Here is a 20,240-nt window from a genome sequence, read left to right on the forward strand (position 1 = left end):
ATGTTACATTAAAAAATACAAGAGGTTCCCATATATCCCACCCCCTCACCCCCCACTTCTCCCCTATTTGTCTTTTTAATTTAACTGACCAATATCGAGGCTTTGGGCAATGTGAAATGAGAACTTTCTCACTGGTAGAATACTTTCCTACTAGTAGTAGTTAAGTGTTAGTCTTAGTAGCTCACCTCAGTCTTTCATCTTTCTTCTTCCATTTCACAACCATCATGTTAACTGCCGGAGGATTTTAACCATAATTCTCAAATGGACTCTATACTTTCTATTTTATATTACATTTATTTCAGGGACGATTTTCTATCATATATATCCTTGAGGGCACAGACCATGTCTTTGCTTTGGTGTTCTACTCAGCAGCTGGCCCAATGCTTAATATTGTTTGCTGCTCAATACACATATATTGAAAATAATAAGCCTGATCGTGGTTCAAGAGTAGGGCAGCAAGTCACAAGCAAACACAAGAAAGTAATAAAAAGTCTAGATTCCCACTCAGCCAATTTTTACTGTTTAATATAGAGAACCATTCAACTCAGAAATAAATATGGTCAATTCCACTTATACAAAAGATACTGACCAAAATTTTTCAAAACTGTGAATAAAATAAAACAAACTCATGTTTCCTACATAAAAAAACAAAAGCTCATCTTACAGTACTGTTCTCTTTACTGGACTCTGAAAGTTTACTGAAGAGGACAGAAAAAGTTAAAGATCAAATCACTAAGGCTCAGGATTGAGTTGCAGGCATCAGAAGTCATGATCTGTCTTTTAAGTGCTGTGAGATAAAGCTGACGATTAGCAAAATCGGAGTGGGTAGAAAAACTGCAGAATTATTGACACCAGTACAGAGTGAAAAAGAAAACAAGTTTTAAAAATAGGTAGTTAAAAAAATGGTAACATGAACTATGTGATACTAGATAGTGAAGGCATCACAGGGCAGGAAAAAAGCAGCCTACAAGGTTCAATACCATTACAAAGCTCTTTTGACTCCAAGCCAAAGAAATAACCTTGGAAACATGAAAGAAACACTATTTCAAATTAGTAGAAAGTGTACTATAATAAAATTGATAGCTGAAAGATTAGAACCACTTACTGGCTTAATAATTTCAGGAAAAAGATTTTTTTACTAAAATAATATAGGAATCAAAGGGAAACACTATACATACGCAAAATGGCACTTTACATTTAAAGGTAGATAAGGTATATAGTTTAATTTATGTCTTATACTTGGCTTTCGTGAAGAAGAAAAGCAATTCTCCCAGTACAAAAGAAGCTGTATTATGTTATGATAAGATTCTAGCCATAAGGATGAAACATTTCATTCCTACATTATATGAAAAATGTATGAAAAAAATTATCTTCAATCATTGGTTATCAATATAGAAGTTAAATTTATCAATACAGAAGTCCTCTCCATAATAAAGATTATACATACAATAATTACTTTATAATGTGATATTACCTTATAGACTGAATGTACAAATGCAAAACAAAGATTCAACAACTAAAAAATAAATAAGTTGTATTAAAGCAGACTTTTGAAATAGATTTTAGCAATGGATGGTACAAATGGTAAGAATTTTGAGGGATAGAATTATTATTTAATATAATCAAAATAAGAGGGGGTCGCCCTGCTAAAGTCTTTAATGAGAAAAGCCCTATATGTATTTGTGAGGCTTCTAAATAAAGAAGAGAAGAAAGAATAGTAAGAAGTCATTGGGTTAACAGAGGCTCACATATCATCTTTATTCTTAAAGATTGTCTACTCCATGTTACTTCCTTTCAATTAACTGAAAAAAAGAAAAAGAGTAAGAGAGGAAAAAAACTGACTCATTCATAAATACATGGCAAACACTGTGAGGGCTCAGCTTGGGAAGTACTTGTTAACCCTTTCTCTGTGGGCCTGTAAAAGGCCCAGGCTCACCTTCATTGACTTACACTGAGGTTATTCTCGTCAGTACTGTTCTCTTCAAGTCACTGTCTCTATATTTATGCTGCTAGTAATTAATTTAACCACTCAATCATGAACCCACTATGTGCCTTGCATAGTGCTCACAGTGAGGGAAATATGGGTAAAAAAGAAAACAGCACTGAACTCAAGGAGAAAAAGAGAAGGGACATGGGGAAATACTACTTTCTCATGCACTTACCATGTGCCGAGCAAGTCATACATTAGGCACTTTAAAAACTGCAGCTGGTTACTATACTAGATTGTCTGTGGTCAGTTTGGCACACACCACCATCTCTCTGGTCTAAGACTGAAAAACACATTTCCCATAGTTCCCTTCCTTGTATAGTTCCACTTTAGTAACCTGAGATTCAAAAGATGTAAGTAAATGCATGGAGGCCATTTTTCTCAAGAGATTAAGGGAATCAGATGCTTGGTTTCTTGAGATACTGCAGCTTTGCAAATCTTTCCATTTGCTCCCACTTCACTGTCATGTCAGGATTTGCAGACTTCCTCATGAATTCCCTTTTTCTAACCACTCACCAGTGCTCTTCAGTCTGAGATATTCACCATCAAGTTTTCTGAGCTAACATCAGCTCCCACTACCAGCTCAGTGGTGCTTCAGGATAAGATATTCACTCCATAAGTAGAGCTCCTCTGACTTATGGTGGCAGCTTTCTTGACATCCACACCCCCACTATGCCAACAGTGATAATTTCCCAGAGTGGCTTCTATTTTCCTGATCAAACCTTTAGTAAAATAGTATCTAAGCTGCTATAAGCAGGGAAGCCTATGATTCTGATACAAGGAGAGGTATATACAATAATGACTAGCAATCTTACCTAGAAGGGTAAGCAGTTAGAAGTATGGATTCAGGATCTAGCTAAATTTGAATCCTATCTCTACCATTTACAAGCTGTATATCCTTGGATAAGTTACTTAAAGTCTTTGCCTCAGTCTTTTATCTTTAAAATGCTCATGATATTAGTTATATAAAGCACATAGTAAATATTTTCTAAAACCAGATCATTCCTTTTACTTAAAACTGGAATATTTCTATGTGCCTTGAAAATATCCCCATACTACAAAGAACACACTTCCCCTTTATTTATATTACAGAATTAATTACCATAAAAAGTATTCACATATTACTTTTATAGTTAATATTTATGTGAATATAAATAATGCTTTTGAATTGTACACTTAAAATGGTTTAAATGGTAAATTTCATATTATATATATTTTACCACAAAAAAAAGAAAGGGAGGGAGGGAGAAAGGAAGGAGGGAAGGAAGAAGGAAAGTCAAGAAGGCAGGAAGAAAGGAGGGAAGGAGGGCAGGAGGGAAAGAGGGAAGAAAGGAAAGAAGGCAGGCATGAAGGAGGTAGGCAGGAGGGAAGGAAGGAAGGAAGGAGGGATGGACAAAGGGGAAAACCTACAAAAAGACATGAAGGGGATAGCAGATTTGGCTCAACAGATAGAAAGTCCACCTACCACATGGAAGGTCCAGGGTTCAAATCCAGGACCTCCTGACCCGTGTGGTGAGCTGGCCCACATGCAGTGCTAATGCACGCAAGGAGTGCTGTGCCACGCAGGGGAGCCCCATGTACCAGGAGTGCACCCCATAAGGAGAGACACCCGAGCAAAAAAAGTGCAGCTTGCCCAGGAGTGGTGCTACACACTCGGAGAACTGACGCAATGAAAAGAGACACAGATTCCCGGTGCTGCTGACAAGAATACAAGCAGACACAGAAAAACACACAGCGAATGGACAAAGAGAGCAGACAACTGGGCAGGAAAAGGGAGAGAAATAAATAAATAATAAATAAATAAACAAATCTTAAAAAAAAAAAAAAAGACATGGAGGAACCTTAAATACATACTGCTAAATGAAAGAAGCCAGTCTGGAAAAGCTAGATATTATATGATTGCAACAACTATACAGTATTCTATAAAAGGCAAATTATCTAGACAGTAAAAAGATTAGTGATTACCAAGGGTTCAGTTAGGGAGTAGAAATGAATAGGCAGAGTATAGGGTATCTTCAGGGCACAGAACTATTCTGTAAAATACTGCAATGGTGAACACAAGACATTATGCATTTTTCAAAAATTATATTAGAACTATAAAATACAGAGTGAATTCTAACATAAACTACGGACTTTAAGATTATAATAACGTAACAATATTGGTTCATCAATTACAACAAATATATCATGCAAAACATTAATAAGGAGAAACTATGAGAGAAGAGTAGGGGATAAATGGGAACTCTGTACTTTCTGCACAGTTTTTCTGTAAAACTAAAACTGCTCTAAAAAAGGAAGTCTATTTTTTTAAAAGCACATTAGCTAGACACAGGAGAGAAATTAAAAGAAGAACCAACTGCATCTCTCTTCCCAGACTTACCAGGAGTTCCAGTGCAAACAAGAATTGTCCTGTGGGAAAAAGGGCATTCTTTGTGGTGTAAACTGTTAGGCCCAAACAATCAGCTTGCTCATTTACTAGCTTGGGCAAGGCCTTTTCATTGGGAAAAAAAAAAAATCACTAGTAGAAATTTGAGACGCTGTGCTTCCAGGTAGATTTTGAGATTTCCTTACTTACTAATAGATCCTTTACATGCCCTGTATTAGACAGTCAAAGGGGTGCTGATGCAAAACACCAGAAATTGGTTAGTGTTATAAAGGGTATTTATTTGGGGTAGGAGTTACAGATACCAGGCCATAAAGCATAAGTTAACTTCCCTCACCAAAGTCTATTTTCACTTGTTGGAGCAAGATGGCTGCCAATGTCTATGAGGGTTCAGGCTTCTTGGGTTCCTCCCTTCCAGGGTCTTGTTTCTCTCTGGGTTCAGGATTCCTCGCTTCCCAAGGTTCCAGCTTCCGCAATCAACTCCAACATCAAAAACCCTCCAACTCTGTCTTTTGCCAGGCCTTTTATCTGTAAGTCCCCACCCACCAAGGTGGGGACTCAATGCCTGAATGGAATGGCCCAATCAGAGCCCTAAACGTAACTTAATCATGCTCAGGTACAGACTGGATTACAAACATAATCCAATATCTATTTTTGGAATTCATAACCATATCAAACTGCTACATGCTCCAACGTTCAGTTGGACATCAGTTTCCCCTATTTGGTCCTTGTTTACCAGGCACTGGAGAGATAATCTATGAATGAGATGGCAGAGGAGAAAGGCCACCAAATCCTTCTCTCTCAGATTCACAGCATGATACTGAGCTAGCAGGTTATCGACCTAAGCCTTCCAGGTTTGACCCTTTCTTACACGTATATCTTACACATACATAAGGAACAGATATGAAAGACTAAAAGCTCTTCCATTTCCTTGTGGAGTACATTAAGAGAAAGGAGCATATTCTCCACATGGTCTAAGTAAGGCCAGAGAAGTGGACTCTACCACAGCCAGACTGCTGAAGGAATGACTATGAAAACAGGTAATTAACAATACTGACATGAACCACAGCAATTCCAGGGGTCTTAACCGTTCTAACAAAGGTTTTGAAACCTCACATCAAAATTGTCTATATGGGTGCTTTTTAGAATTAGGGAAATTATTCATTAATTTAATAAATCATCACTGTAAAGCTATTCTATGCCATGTACTGTACTGGAGAAACACTAATGAGCAATTTGATATAGCCTTTGTCTTAAAATTTACAGTCTATAATGGATGTAGGTGAGATTGGAAATAGAAGTGTCAAAGCTGGCCTGTTGAAGAAGGCAAGGCAGCCTAGCAGTTAAGAGCCTGGAGTCAGACTACCTGGCTGCAAATAAGAGCTTTATCACTTAACAGTTGAGCCTTCTTGATTAATTCAAACTCTTTTACCTCAATTTCTTCCAACTGTAAAATGAGAATGATAATAATAGAACCAATTTTCTTAAGGTTGTAAGGATTAAATGAAGTCACTGCCTGACACCTCATGGAAGCTCAATAAATTATAGATATTGTCATTATTAATTTGAGAAGTGACAGACTTGAGTCAGATTCATGATTTTCCAAGACCAGGATTCTATCTCCAGAAGTACATGGCTTTTCTCTGTAATGTCTACATAAAATGGTTAGTGAGGGTACCATATTATCCAGTTTCACTCAATAGTTTAAAATGAACTTGTCACCTGGGATATACATCTCCCTGGAATGAGTTAAAAAGAGTCCTTCTTAAGAACAGGATCCATTAATATATCTTCCATTTCTAGGACTCTAGGACTCCTCATCTAGAACTTGACTACAGTGGGTATCTACTTATCTTCTTACTTCTAGGACAGAGAATGGATTTCCATTCAATTATCCAGAAAAAGTAGAAGTCTCTATTAAGAGTTTTAAATCATTTCAACTGAATGGCCCAAACAAGCCCTTCTTAAGGGAAATTGGTCAGAGTCACAAAAGGTTTAAAAAACTCCTGTAGTGGAGATTTAAACTTATGCTTTTGAAAACCAGATTCTGTTGCTAATGTTGCTAAGAAAATCACTGAAGTCACTATATCTGCAAATAACTGGGAATATAAATTTGCCCTTTTCCCACCCCTGACCTAGAACATGTTGAAAATGCCATGCCTTGATATGGTTCTTAGCTCAGAATCTCTTCTTTGCTTAGTGGCTCTTAAAGTATGATTTTTCCATAAAAAGAACATGAGGAAGACATTACCAAGGCATTCTTAGTAATGGTAATTCTTAATCATAAGCAAGATATTTCTATGAAGAAGTGACAGGATGAGAGCAAAAAGAGCCCCTGTTCTTTGGTGGACAATGTTTTGGCAAGAATGGATTTACAGGTTCTAATGCAAAGCAAAGAGAGCAATCAATTTTTTTTTGTTTGCGGACTTGTTTTCTCCAACATTGAAACTCAGTTTTTTACCTCTCTCTCAAGGATAATAAGTCTTAGGAAATGTAGAGGCAAATTTAGTTGGTTTTTTTTGGTTTTGTTTTGTCTTTAACAGTGCTCTTGCTTTTTAGTCATTATGACAGGCTCACACATTAACATGGAATCTTCAACACTGCCCTCACTCAAGTTATCTTTTGTCGGAAATGTGGTTGTGTTACAGTTGTGAATTTTACACTTCATCCAAATAACACTCACCCACATAAAGCCCAACATCTTAAATTCCTCATTGTACAACAAGGTTCCTCTCAAGTAGTTCTGACAGATTTGAACAGAAAATTAATCACATTTATGTTTTGCCCCCAGAAAATTTACTTAAGGTAAAGTCTGCTGCAACTGTTAAAAACTTATCAGAAATCTGCTGAATCTGTAGTACAATCTCTCAGAGTTATAGAGAAATAGTAACCAGATGTAAATAAGTGGATTAACTGAATATAATATGTAAGTACTGTGTCTTTGAAATAATAATTATCATACTTAAGTGTAAACTGCTTAATTCTACAGTTCTCTGGAGTCTAAATTACGTAAAAATTAAAACATTCTCTGGGTAAGCAGTTAAGAAAAAAAATTTAATTAAAAAAAAATAACCAAAATTCTTTATCTTGGGGAGCAGATATGGCTCAAATAGTTGAGTTCCTGTTTCCCACATGGGAGTTCCCAGGTTTGGTTCCTGGTGCCTTGTGAAAAAAACAAACAAACAAACAAAAAAAACCAACTCAGGGAAGCCGACATGGCTCAGTGGTTGAGGGCCAGCTTCCCACATACAAGGTCCCAGGTTCAAATTCTGGCCCCAAGTAATTAAAAAAAAAAAGAAAAATTCTATATCTCATTGAAGCTACTGTCTCAAAATTGGTGTAATTATTCATAATCCTCGAAAGCCTTATTAAGGAAACCAGAGTAGAATGAAATGAAAAATGACTTTTTTGAGTATCCAAGTAATAAAAATACAGTATGGCTTACCAAAGTTTTCTATTCCTTGTTGAACTCTCTAGTCAGGATAAATAGAAATTGCCCATCAGCAGGAAAAAAAATGGATGCCATTCTCCTAATAGCTACCTTGTTTGGCACAAAGCAGGCATGATGCACAAACACGAAGTCTATGGGTCCATTTCTCAACACTGATCAAACAAAGTAAACTAATAAAAAAAACCATTAATTGCTTAATCAAAAAAATCTGAGAAGCAATAAGCCGAATGTTTTAGGTAGATTTGGAGTGAATAAGTAGGAAAAGAAAAAGATGGAAAGGAAAACCATTATGTTCTTCTCCAGTTTCACTCTCAATACAAAAGTATTTACTCATTTTTCCCAGAGTAGGTTTCACAGAATTCAGTTTGGAGGAAAAGAGCAAACCACAACAGAAGAAATGCAAAACATGCTGTCAGTGTACTTACACTAATTTGCTGTTTCTAAGTTTTTTTTCTTTTCATTTGTCTTTTTTGTTTAATATCAACTTCCTCAAGAGAGAATAATCTTAAAACATTTTATTAACTTCTACATCGCTACTGCTCTGTGAATGACAGGAGTGATATCAATGCTCTTGCACAAGCTTGAAAAGGAAACTACTCATATCCAAACAAAAGCACAAGGAAAAGGAGCACTGAATCTAATATTTCAGGTGAATGGATTTGTTATGCAAATTAATAGGTGGATTTGTTCCTGGCTTGCCATAAATAACACTATGCTGAGGAAAGAAACAACACTCCGATATCAGATTAGAGCACCCTATTTCCAATTATATTCCCTGACAAATAAAAACTCTAAAACAATTCCAATCATATCTAAACAAATCATCATCCATGGAACTCAGAAAAGATACAAGTTATTAATTCCAGCTATCTAGGTTTGATTCCTACTCTGTAAGATCTGTAAGATCACAGGACAGTGAACCTTTCAGCGTCAGTGTTTCATTTTCATTAAAATAGGAGTATTAATAGCTAAGTACTAGCCCACAAAGTTCTTATTTTTCAAAAAGAAGAGGAGGATGGGGAACTTAGTAGAGTGCCTGACATATAATGAGCTCTCAATAAATCTTATGTATTATTATTAGTAAAACATCTTACATAAAATTAGTACTTGTACAATACTAGGAAAAATACAAAAAAGATAAAGTAGATGGACTTATTAGCAGTATGAATAAAGAGAAGTTAAATTAATAGGAGCAACATAACAGGACTTATTCAACTATTCCAATGTGTCAATCAATCCCCTCCCCCTTTCACTCTCTTACACTCACCATGATGTTAAAGATATAAAGTATCAAAAATGAGAAAGTAATAGCAGGGAGTTTACAATCTTTCTTGGTGTTTCATGCACTAATACCTATAAGACATATAAAACTTTTAAGCAAGAAAACTAGAGACAAAGAATAAGATGGAAGGAACTGGACTAAATTAGAAAACCTTAAAGCTTCCTTATAATTCTAGGCTGGAAACGCAGGCAGGAAAATGACAAAAAAAACCAGAAAGTACCATTACATTATTCAATGGTTATCTTTTATAGTAAGTAATACTGAGCTATGGACATGTAAATGTCACTATAACATAGATAATTTCCCACTAGAGCATTACTCCAAAGTTAAAGAAGATAACACTGGTCATGAGGATTTCTTTAAATAATAAGGAAACATGAAAAATATTTCAAAAAAGGATATTCTTTGTAGACACAGATATATGAAGCAGTAACACTTTTCCCCTGAACAGTCAAAGAAATTATTTTAGAAATAGAAGCTAGCAGGCTTATTCAAAGTCAGAAAATTCTCTCTCCTTCATTTATAAACAAAGTATAGTTGTGAACCCTAAAAGAATGTTTAAACTAGTAGTGATGACAAATTAAATTATTTTAGGTTCATCTATTTAGAGCAGCCAAAACAAACCATTTCAATTATCTAAGAATTAACAATTTCCAGATTTGTCTCATCAATTTTAAGTGGGTCCATAATATAAAACTCAATTAAATAATCTAGGTGACTTCTCATAAATAAGATCTTTTAAGAGATTACAAAATAGGGGTTCTGCGAATTGAAAAAAAAAAACTGAGAAAACCATTACTTTAAAGAAAAAAAGATTTTGTAAAATGAAACAGTTAACAAAACAAATGATGACTACTAGCCGAAAACATCTTTATATCTCCCTCAGGGAAGACAGATTTTTTTTGGAAAATGCTTGTTGTATGCCTCAGGGTAGTAAAATAAAAAAATATCTCCCCTAAAAATTCATAACGACAAACTGGCCTTTATGGTTTTGGAGCAGAAATTCACAGTATCCATGCAATGGAAAATATATACATGCCAAACTTATTTAAAATGATCTCAGGTTGGTAGATCCTCAGGCACCTAGTAATAACAAACATAAATGCCTTCTCAGAGAAATTCTTTAAACGCTGACCTCAAAGAATTTTCAATGAGAAAAAGACTAGCAACCTCAGAGTGGATGTAGCTCAATGGTTGAGTGCCTGCTTCCCATGTATGAGGTCCTTGGTTCATTTCCCAGTACCTCCTAAAAAAATAAAATAAAAAAATAAAGACTAGCAATCTGACAGTGAAATCAAGAAAAGTCATGAATTTACATTTTCCAGAAGAGAAAACACAATTGGACAAAAAACATAGATAATCAAAGTCATTCATAGTCAGAGAAATTAAAAAATGATGAGATATTAATCTACATACATCATGTTGGAAAACATTAAAACACTGGATAAAAAAAAGTTTGTGAAGCAACAGAAACGTTAAACACTACCTTTTGCTGGTATAAATGTAAACTGGTTTGGGAAACAGTATTATCCAGCAAAATTGAAGATGCAAATATTCTACGACTCAGCAAATCCATGCCTTAGTATATAAATGCCTAATTCTTTGTTACCATGCTCCAGAAGACAGCAACAAGAATATTCAAAATAGAATTGTTTATAATAGAAAAGGATGGAAATAACCCAACTGGTCCATTAACAGAACAAATGATAAAAAATGTTATATTCTTTCAATGGAAAACTATACTTAAGTGAAAATTAAAGACATATAACTATACGGATTATCATGCATCAGTATCATCAGCATAATGCTAGCCAAAATGACAAGTTACAGAAGAGATAAGTTTAAATCCATTCACAAAAAATTTAAAACCTACAAAACTGAATGACATATTATTTATAAATACATACATCTGGAGTGTAATTAGCAAGAAAAAGGAAAATAAGAAATATAAAGATGAGGAAAAAGGTGAACTCCGGGCAAAACATGCAAGGAGGAGATTGCTAAGGTTCACGAGGGACTTCTGAGGCTTTTGTAATGTCCTATTTTTTAAGCTGGGTTGTGAAACATTGGGTGTTCATTATTATTATCCTTTAAACATATAAACTATAAACTCTCAAGTATACACATGGTATATTTCGTAATGTAAAAATTAATTGTTTTAAGAATAACCAATAGCAATATAAACATTTCTTTCTTTGGCTCCTGAGTATATGTTCTCCCTTTATCTTTCTCATCCTCTTAAATATTGCCTAAGGATTTTAAAAAGATTGATAAAAATGGAATACATTACCGTGTTTCTTATTGGAATCTTTTTGGGTTCTGGTGGCACATCTTGTGGAACAAATTTCACAGGTTCCTTAATCTGCCTCCTTGATCGCTTGGTCCCATCTGGTAACGTTTCCATAGACATATCTGCTTCCATGTCACTGCTTCCTGCCTGGTCACATTCTGAGCACTGCCTAGATAAGGCAGAAAAAAAAGAATGTTACGTTCATACATTTATTTTTACCTTCTAGCTTTTGCTATAGTTTCTATAACCAGAAAATCAGGTATATATGATGAATATATAAAAACATACACAGGTAGATGTATTCATAGGGTACCTAATGACTACATATAAAGAAATGCATATACACTCCTCTAAGAATGACTTGGAGAGATTAACATATAAAGCAATTCAATCTATTCCCATAAGAACACATAAAACAATGCTGCATGTTTAAGGGAATCAACATTAAGAGATTCAACACTGATTAAAAAGGTAGTTTCCCTTTGGAAATCATGACTTTTCCTTCAGTCAGTAGTTCTCCAAAAGTCCAATTTATAATAATCTCTTTATAAAAATAGTTATAATACTTAAAACATATTTGATATTTAGTTTACATATGTATTTATATCAGAACCCTTAAATTCATCCCATAATTCTCAAGTATTTTCAAAGATCTTTTATCATTTGAATTCTTTCACCATCAAAATTCACCTGTCTCTCACTAATACTATAAACTTAGTATCAACTTGATATTTACTTTTAAAAAGTGACTGACTTAAATTTTGAACTCCAATAACAGAGTTAAATTCAAAGTGCCATCAGTTCTGCTAATGCAAAACCTTAATTGCTAAAATGCACATTAACATTTAAAACTTAACTTTAATATTTCAAAAGTTCCATATATTTAAACAAGACAGGTTATCAAAAATTTTACCTTAAAAAAACTGGCCAATGAGAGAAAAACAAAGATGCAATTGATTATGTTACTTATAAAAATTCCTAACTCTATTGTTAGTGAAACCAAGCACTTGAACCCTTAGGTTCACTGATAGTCATCAAAATAAAAACATAACTAAAATGCTCCTGTTTTGTTTCATATTAAAACATCAAAGACTGGTACTGGTAAATGCCATACAGAATTTCAAAACTGAAATGATAGGTATATTCTGAAATTATCTAAAGGCAGTCCTAAATTGCAAAAAAATTCACAAATGTTAGATACTATATATATAGTAATAATAAATGCAACAACCATCAAAACAGAAGTGCCTATAGGAAGCTATCAGATTGTACACAAAAAAGGATCATCTGCATTCCCTTATATTAAAATATATAATCTTGATACTAAATTGATCATTCTGTCAACTGAAGTGTCTAAGTTTCTCAAAGAGTTCCCATTCCAATTCATTTTAAAAATATATGCATTCCTGGAGTATAGAAATAACTACCTTTTTAAAAATGAATTAAGTTTTGTTGTTGTTATTGTTGTTGCTGTTGTTTCAGGAATTATTTTCCCCCTCTTTGTTACTCTTTTTGCAGCAGTACCCTTGTCAGGACATTTTGTAATTTTTACGTCCATTCCCATCCCCACCAAACACAATACATTTAGATGACAAAGAAACTTACTCTACAGCCACAAATAATATAATATTATACCCTGAACAACACAAAACATTGAACAACTCAAAACCAAAACCAAATATAACGGCCAATGCAGGATTTATCCATTCCCTTTTGAAGGCAGCTTCCACATAATTCTTATAGTACACAGAGTCTACACATAAGGAAACACTACTTCTTGCCACTTTTTCAACAACCTGTTAAACACTACAGTCTTCATCTTATAAACAGCCTATAGATATGAGAAAGTATCTCTTCTGCATTCATGGTACACAAGATCCTAAGATATAACAACCTAGAATAAAGCCATAGTTCAACAGAATCAAGTAATTCAACAGAATCCAATTCAACAGAATCAAGTAATATTTTGGAAGGAGTCCAGATTATTTTTCATTATGTTAAAACACATTCCTAGCTTTTTGTAATATCCCCTAAGCTATTATCATCCATGAATTTAGCTAAATTCACCCTACTTCTACTTAATACACTCTTATTAGGAGAGTCCTATAATTTATAATTACTATACAAACATAGTACAAATAAACTTAAATAATTAAAACATTCAATTATTCAAAATGGATTTTAAAGTTTAAATAATAAACATTTATGTCAGGAATTTATCCAAAAGAACAACCTTCATGCTGGAATACCAACAGGTTTTTCTCAATTTGCTATACGTTTGTAATCTCTACCACAATACAACTACAACTTTCGTTCAGAATGAACAAGTCAGGACTTGTACAAGCTGGGTTGTAAGAATTTTAATTTCTAAAGAAAAAATAAGTTAAATGTGCAATAGTTCTATGACAAGAAAGAAAAATAATTTAATTAAGAGAATTTCATTTGTGTAAGTCAAAGAACAAAAGGATTTTATGAATCATAAATGTAATAAATCCAGTAATACTCCATTTCCCAAATGTTACAGGTAATTGATGACTTACTTTCTTCCCTTCTACAAATTAGTCTTTCATTCCTCAAGAACTCAGGGTCTCAACTGTAGTTTTTTCTTATCTCTAAGACTTGCCCATGTTTCCCCTCTTTTTAGAAGAAAATCTTGATGGGTGTCTACTTAATACTTCAAGACCTGGCTCAAATATCATCTCCACAGTGAAGTCACATTCCGGTCCTTCCTGCCTGCGCATTGTGAGTCTCTTGGAAGAGCACCCAACTTCTAATTTTGAATATTATAGTTATTAAACCTGAATCAAACTTTAAAGTAATAGCAGGTACATAAATATTACTTTATATACAGTAAATGTCCCATCCCAATGCTGGAATTACTATTAAGAGTTAATGGAGGGAAGCAGACTTGGCCCAATGGACAGGGTGTCTGCCTACCACACGGGAGGTCCACGGTTCAAACCTCAGGCCTCCATGACCGTGTGGAGCTGGCCCATGGCAGTGCTAATGCGCCCAAAGAGTGCTGTGCCACGCAGGGGTATCCCCTGCGTAGGGGAGCCCCACGCGCAAGGAGTGCACCCCGTAAGGAGAGCCGCCCAGCGCGTAAGAAAGTACAGCCTGCCCAAGAATGGCGCCACACACACAGGAGAGCTGACACAACAATATGACCCAACAAAAAGAAACACAGATTCCCGGTGCTGCTGATAAGGATAGAAGCGGTCACAGAAGAACACAGCGAATGGACACAGAGAGCAGACAACTGGGGGGTGGGGGAAAGGGGAGAGAAATAAATAAAAAAATAAATCTTAAAAAAAAAAAAGTTAATGGAAGGAGCGGATATGGCTCAAGTGGTTGAGTGCCTACCTCCCACATGGGAGGTCCCAGGTTTGGTTCTGGTGCCTCCTGAAAAAAACAAACTAACAAACAAAACAAACAAGCAAACAAAAAACAACTCTCAGGGATGCTGATGAGGCTCGGTGGCTGAGTCCCAGCATATGATGTCCTGGGTTCAATCCCCAGCCCCCAGTAACTCACAAAAAGGAAGTTAATAGAGAGGAAAAGGAGAGGAGAAAAATATTTCAAATGCACAAATTATCAAGAAAAAACAGAAAAAAAACCCATCTGTAAATTCTTCAGAGTTTACCCTATATGTTTTCTCCTAATCCCAAAAGAATAAACAAAGGAATACCCAGAAAGCTAAAAAAAAAAAAAGAAAAAAAAAGGATATAATAAATATTACTCAATTCCCCATCAAAGAATATTCTTCAAATAATTAGAAAAGGAGAAAAGGCAAGATAAGTTCTGAACAGACAGGTGATAAGAACCTATATACTCTTAAAATAAAAGAATTATTAACTGTTTGAGCTGGTTTATCTAATAAACCAAGCCCTTACTATTTATACCCTACAAGACTTGTCCTAGAAAGAATTTTAAGGCATTGCATAAAATTACATATATATATAAACAAGGCAATATAAACTAAAAGTAAAACAAATATATTTTAAATACTGGCAGAAGGGACAAATAAAAAGAAGTCTGGATTACACCTTCACATGCCCCTCCACTCTCTGTCAAATTCATCATCCACCTTCAAATTCTTCTTCATCTGCTTTGCACATGCCTAGCTCAACCTAAGAAGTCACTGGGTTTTCTGCTCTTCTACCTGCGTACTATTCAAGAAACAATCATATTTACTAAACTGACCCACTACAAATTCTTGCTGTACAGTCCTAGAAGTCAGTCAGCTCTGATATTTTTCCACAGCAGCTGTTCCTAACCATCTCTTGTCTTCTCAAGTTCCTGTCATCAATTTAGGTTCCTTCCCTCTCAATAAACTATTTCTATTTTAATGAAAAGTAAAAAGCTGTTCAATGTAAACTCACTCATTTTTCCTACACTCCACCAATAATTATTTCTGTATCTTTACATATCTCTCTTTCCTGTCACCTGTCTTAATTTGGTCCAGCACAGCCCATTAAATTATTATGGGAAGGAACCAACTATAAAAGATCCAGATCTAGAACTAGTGTCTAGAGCAATGATGATGCAGGGAGGGAAAAGATGGATAGCAGGTGCTTGAAGAAATCGAGTCTATGAGTTGGAATATAATATCTGAGAAGGCAACAGTTTGCATAGTAATTCCAGCTAGCAATACGCATAAAGCATATGCTAGTATAGTAGAAGGTGTTAACACAGGATTGCAGAGCCTAAAGACAGCAAAATCAGAAACTAGAGTCATTACCAGCAGGCTCTGTGTAAGTTTAAGCCAAAGATTGAGGTCCAGTCACCAGATAAGGGTCTAATAACTGGACCTCTCCTCTTCCCTTAAGAAAATGACTGGAAAAAACTAGGCAGGGTATAAAGCAGAGGTCAAGGAGAATTGTGCTAGTAAATGTTTAACACCTGGCTCTCTGGGACGCAAAGTCCTGATTTACAGCATTTGCTGCTTTCTGTGTATTAACAATGTGACCAATTTCACACTATCACAAAGGCATCCCTGCACGCAGAGTTGGGAAGAGATGTGCGGTAGCACACCATTATGTAGTTTTTCTACCATTAGATGTAACAGACTTAAACAACCTCAAGAGCATAGATAAGAGAAAACGTAAAATATTTAGGAAGTAATGAGTTTTGAATATTTATTATCTTTATTTTTAATATAACTTTTAAAAAACTGAAAATGTCAAAAAGAAAAAGAGTAAAAACTGCTTCCATATTCAAGGTACACTAAAGAAAAATAACTTTCTAAAACTACCAAATTAATACATCTAATTGCTATCCAAAGCTAAGTTGATTTTAGAGACCAAAGGAAATTTGATTACTAGAATTTAAAAGAAACTAAAGGCTTCAACAGGCCACAATATTAGTTTCTAATTTTAATTAAAATATTGCAACCAATGCATAGGGCTTAACTAGTTAGCTCCTTTTAGGAAGGCTCTCACTAAAACACCCCAAGCTACATACTTTCATCTAAAGTTCTTCCAGAAACAAGCACACACTGAAAACCAGAGTCATGCAGGCAGGAAGGTCTTGTGTATACAAGGAATTCACACAACCTTTCATATAGATTACCACTGAAGAATTCAGCATTCACTCTTTTTAAAAAATAGGAAATTTGTTTAATACTCATGTTATATTGCCAAGTTTTCCACCCCTGTATTCCCATTCCTATCAGGAATCAGTTTATTAAAATTTGAACATTTGTCTCCCCCTTGGACTAAAATTAAAAGAAAAAAAACTCATTATAGATAGAAGCATTATCAAACCTAAGTTGATTAAAAAAAGTAATTCAGAAACATTAAATCAAATGTTTCTAGATTTTCAAAGCATGGTTGAACTTAAATGTAACTAGCACAAATGAGAAGAGAAGTAAGCCTTTAGGTGACACTGATTTAGAAATAAAATATCAAATAGCAAGTCAAAGCAGGAAAATGGAGGAAAACTTCTGATAAATTCATTCAATCTCAAAACAAAAACAAAGCATTTCAGAAATGTTTACAATAAAGCAAAAGAAATTATAAACACACTAGACAGAACTCATGCCTTAAGACTCCATTACTAAGATATCAAAATAGTCTCCCCAATTACTAAAATGTTTTTCTCAAAAACATTGTAACAGCTTTATTAATATTATGCTATAATAAATTATTTATGAACATATCATTTCAAAAATGAATACTTTATTATGCTGAATTATTATGCTGAATACTTTATTATGAATCAATATAACATTTCATCTTATACTTCTGAAACTAAAAGCAAACCAGTTCTAACATCCAAATCCGGTCCATTTTACTTACCAATAACTGTTTTTGGTCTTTCTTGGCATCCTTGTAAGAGGAGGGTCCAGACATCCAAGATGGTAATGGAGTTTACAGGTATCACACAGTAAAAGAAGATGCTGATCATGGTTCTTCTTACAAATTCCACAACTTTGAATAGAGGTGGCAAAAAAAAAGGATTAGAATAATAATTATTATAGTGAGACATAGTTTATTCATAGAATACTTCTTAAATTTCACAATTACAACAATCATTAAATCTTCCATTAAAGTACTGAACTTAAACTGTATTTTTTCTGTTATAATGAAAAACTTTTTCATATGTATCTTTATAATATCAGTAACTGTTACTTCTAAATACTTCTGAGAATGTTGTAAAACAGCCTGGATATAGAAAAAATTTCAATGTCACCAGAGTTAAACCATTCAAAAAGGGACAAATATCAAATATTTATTCTTAACATATTTTTATTTTAATCTTAATTATCACTTAAAGCCCATTAAACATTGGTTCATTTTACTATAAAAACATAAGATATTAAACAATTTTTCCTATTTTCTAAAACTTCTCTAGAATAAAAGAAGTTACCTCTTAAACAAAATTCAGTTTATTTTCTACCATTAATACAAATCTTTCAAAAAAGCTTCAATAAGTAAATAAATAAGTCTCCTTTCAAAACCAAATGTTGAGTCTTAAAAATTAATATTAATTGCAAAGATGGTACGTTTTTATTATTATTTTGTAGGAAATTCTAATTGTTCTCACGCAAAAAGGCAACTTAATTGCTTCTGAGAACAGAAGCACCATGATTTGAAAATTATAGTGGAAATGTACAGACAGGGAAAAGTTGTTGAAAATCTAACAGCTCTCCTTATACAGAAACAGTAATGACATTTGGATTTTTAAAATATTCTTACAAAAGAAAACCATAAAAAAGCAACTAGGTCTCAAAGTTACTCAAAGTAAAAAAAGAAAACCACTTTTCTTAAAATATATTTTGAAACAAAAATAAACCCAAAAAGTCAGCAGTACAATGATATGTCTGATGGTTTCAAATTAATCAACTTTAAAAGGATGTGCTAGCCTTCACACTGTACACTAATATAATAGTGAATTTTTCCCACATTTCAAGCAAGTTATTTACTATGAAATATTGAGTGAGCCTCCAAAAAAGAAGGGAGGGTGATTACTGATATGGAAACTATTGCTACTTACAGCTATTTTCTGAAATATTACAACATTGTGGGAAGAATATTTATGTATTAATATAGGCTGAGTGTGTATATATAAGAACACACATTTATGTCAGTGTTTTCTAAACTTCTTTTCCTTAATATAATCAGTTACATGGAAAAAAGTGAGATTCTTACCTACTTTGATATGGAAAGAAGTCTTAACTATGTAAAATTACTATAATGGTAAACACTGCAAGAATAATGAGCAAAAAAGTAAAGAAAAAAATACTTCCAGAAAAAAATTATTACAACTTATATAGAAAGTAAAAAAATATAAAGACAGACAAATGTAAAAGTTATCTTCACCATCTGCTACTGTACAAAGGAAACAGATTCAATGCCCATCACTACCTGAAAACAAACAAAATTTGTAACTCATTCAAGTAAAATAAAATCTAAATGTCCAATTATCTATTATATTGTTCTAATTACTTAAGAGAACAATCATTGATAATATTTAAAATGACTTTCAAATTTCCCAAAAAAGACTGTTTATTTCCATGGAGTTTATATAGATATATCCCAGTTACTTAAAGGATACAAAAAGTAATTTATCTTATCATTAAAAGAGTCACACAACCTAGAAAGCATCTTTAAAGATATTAATACAATGAACTTCAAATGCACTTAAATCTTGGTCTGAACAAAATTCAATCTCAAATACTAGCAATCTTACTAATAAGATTAGTTAAAAAAACATAATTTCATTCTATCATAATTTCATTACTTGCCTATAAAGTACTGCTGGAAGAGTAGATGTCTTTTGTGTGCCTCCTTCTTTTTTACTTGGTTTTCTCTCCTTGGGTGCTCGCAAAATAGCCGGTATGTTCAACTTCTATTGATTTGAACAAACGCAGTTTACATTGTTTTAAGGAAGAAATATAAAGCAATATTTTCCTCTATTAGCCACTCAAGTCAACTAAAATATGCTAGAACTGCAAAAAGGGGAGGGGGGCTCTGCTTTATCATATATTACAATGACAAAAACAATAACAATGAGCTTTTAATCCCAGTAACTTCCATTAGAAACCTATAATTATATACTTTCACCAATTTTCAGTGGAATGCTAAAACATTATGAAAATTAGACTTTTACTTTGGTTTAAAAAGTGAAAGGGAAGGATGAGCATTTAGGAGGTTAAAAAGGAGAAAAACGAATACAGTACACTTGACAAAAAGAATATTAAGGTCATTTATTTTCCTCAATGTCCCAGCTATGTTGGTGCTCCATAGGTTAATTAAAAAAATTATCTTATTGGACCAAATTCTCCACAAAGTGGATGAGATTCTCTTTGGGTTTCTACTAATCTGTAGTATGCTACCTTCTTAG

General features: G+C 33.8%; 1 protein-coding gene across 10 annotated transcripts in view; it reads right to left on the reverse strand.

The window, feature by feature from the left end:
* Nucleotides 1-20,240, reverse strand: part of PHF14 (PHD finger protein 14) — a 254,756-nt gene that overhangs the window by 132,075 nt on the left and 102,441 nt on the right. For all 10 annotated transcript variants that reach the window (XR_011648807.1, XR_011648808.1, XR_011648809.1 and 7 more), the window contains exons 12-14: nucleotides 19,642-19,745; nucleotides 17,693-17,824; nucleotides 11,394-11,562 (exon numbers count right to left, since the gene is read on the reverse strand). Coding sequence is in view for 6 of the 10 variants with exons in the window: in XM_023588955.3 (XP_023444723.1) it covers nucleotides 11,394-11,562; nucleotides 17,693-17,824; nucleotides 19,642-19,745 (405 nt within the window). In the remaining 4 variants the exon portion in view is untranslated. The remainder of the gene's footprint in view (nucleotides 1-11,393; nucleotides 11,563-17,692; nucleotides 17,825-19,641; nucleotides 19,746-20,240) is intronic.

This window comes from Dasypus novemcinctus, chromosome 5, assembly GCF_030445035.2.
Source record: "Dasypus novemcinctus isolate mDasNov1 chromosome 5, mDasNov1.1.hap2, whole genome shotgun sequence".
NCBI classification, from domain to species: domain Eukaryota; kingdom Metazoa; phylum Chordata; class Mammalia; order Cingulata; family Dasypodidae; genus Dasypus; species Dasypus novemcinctus.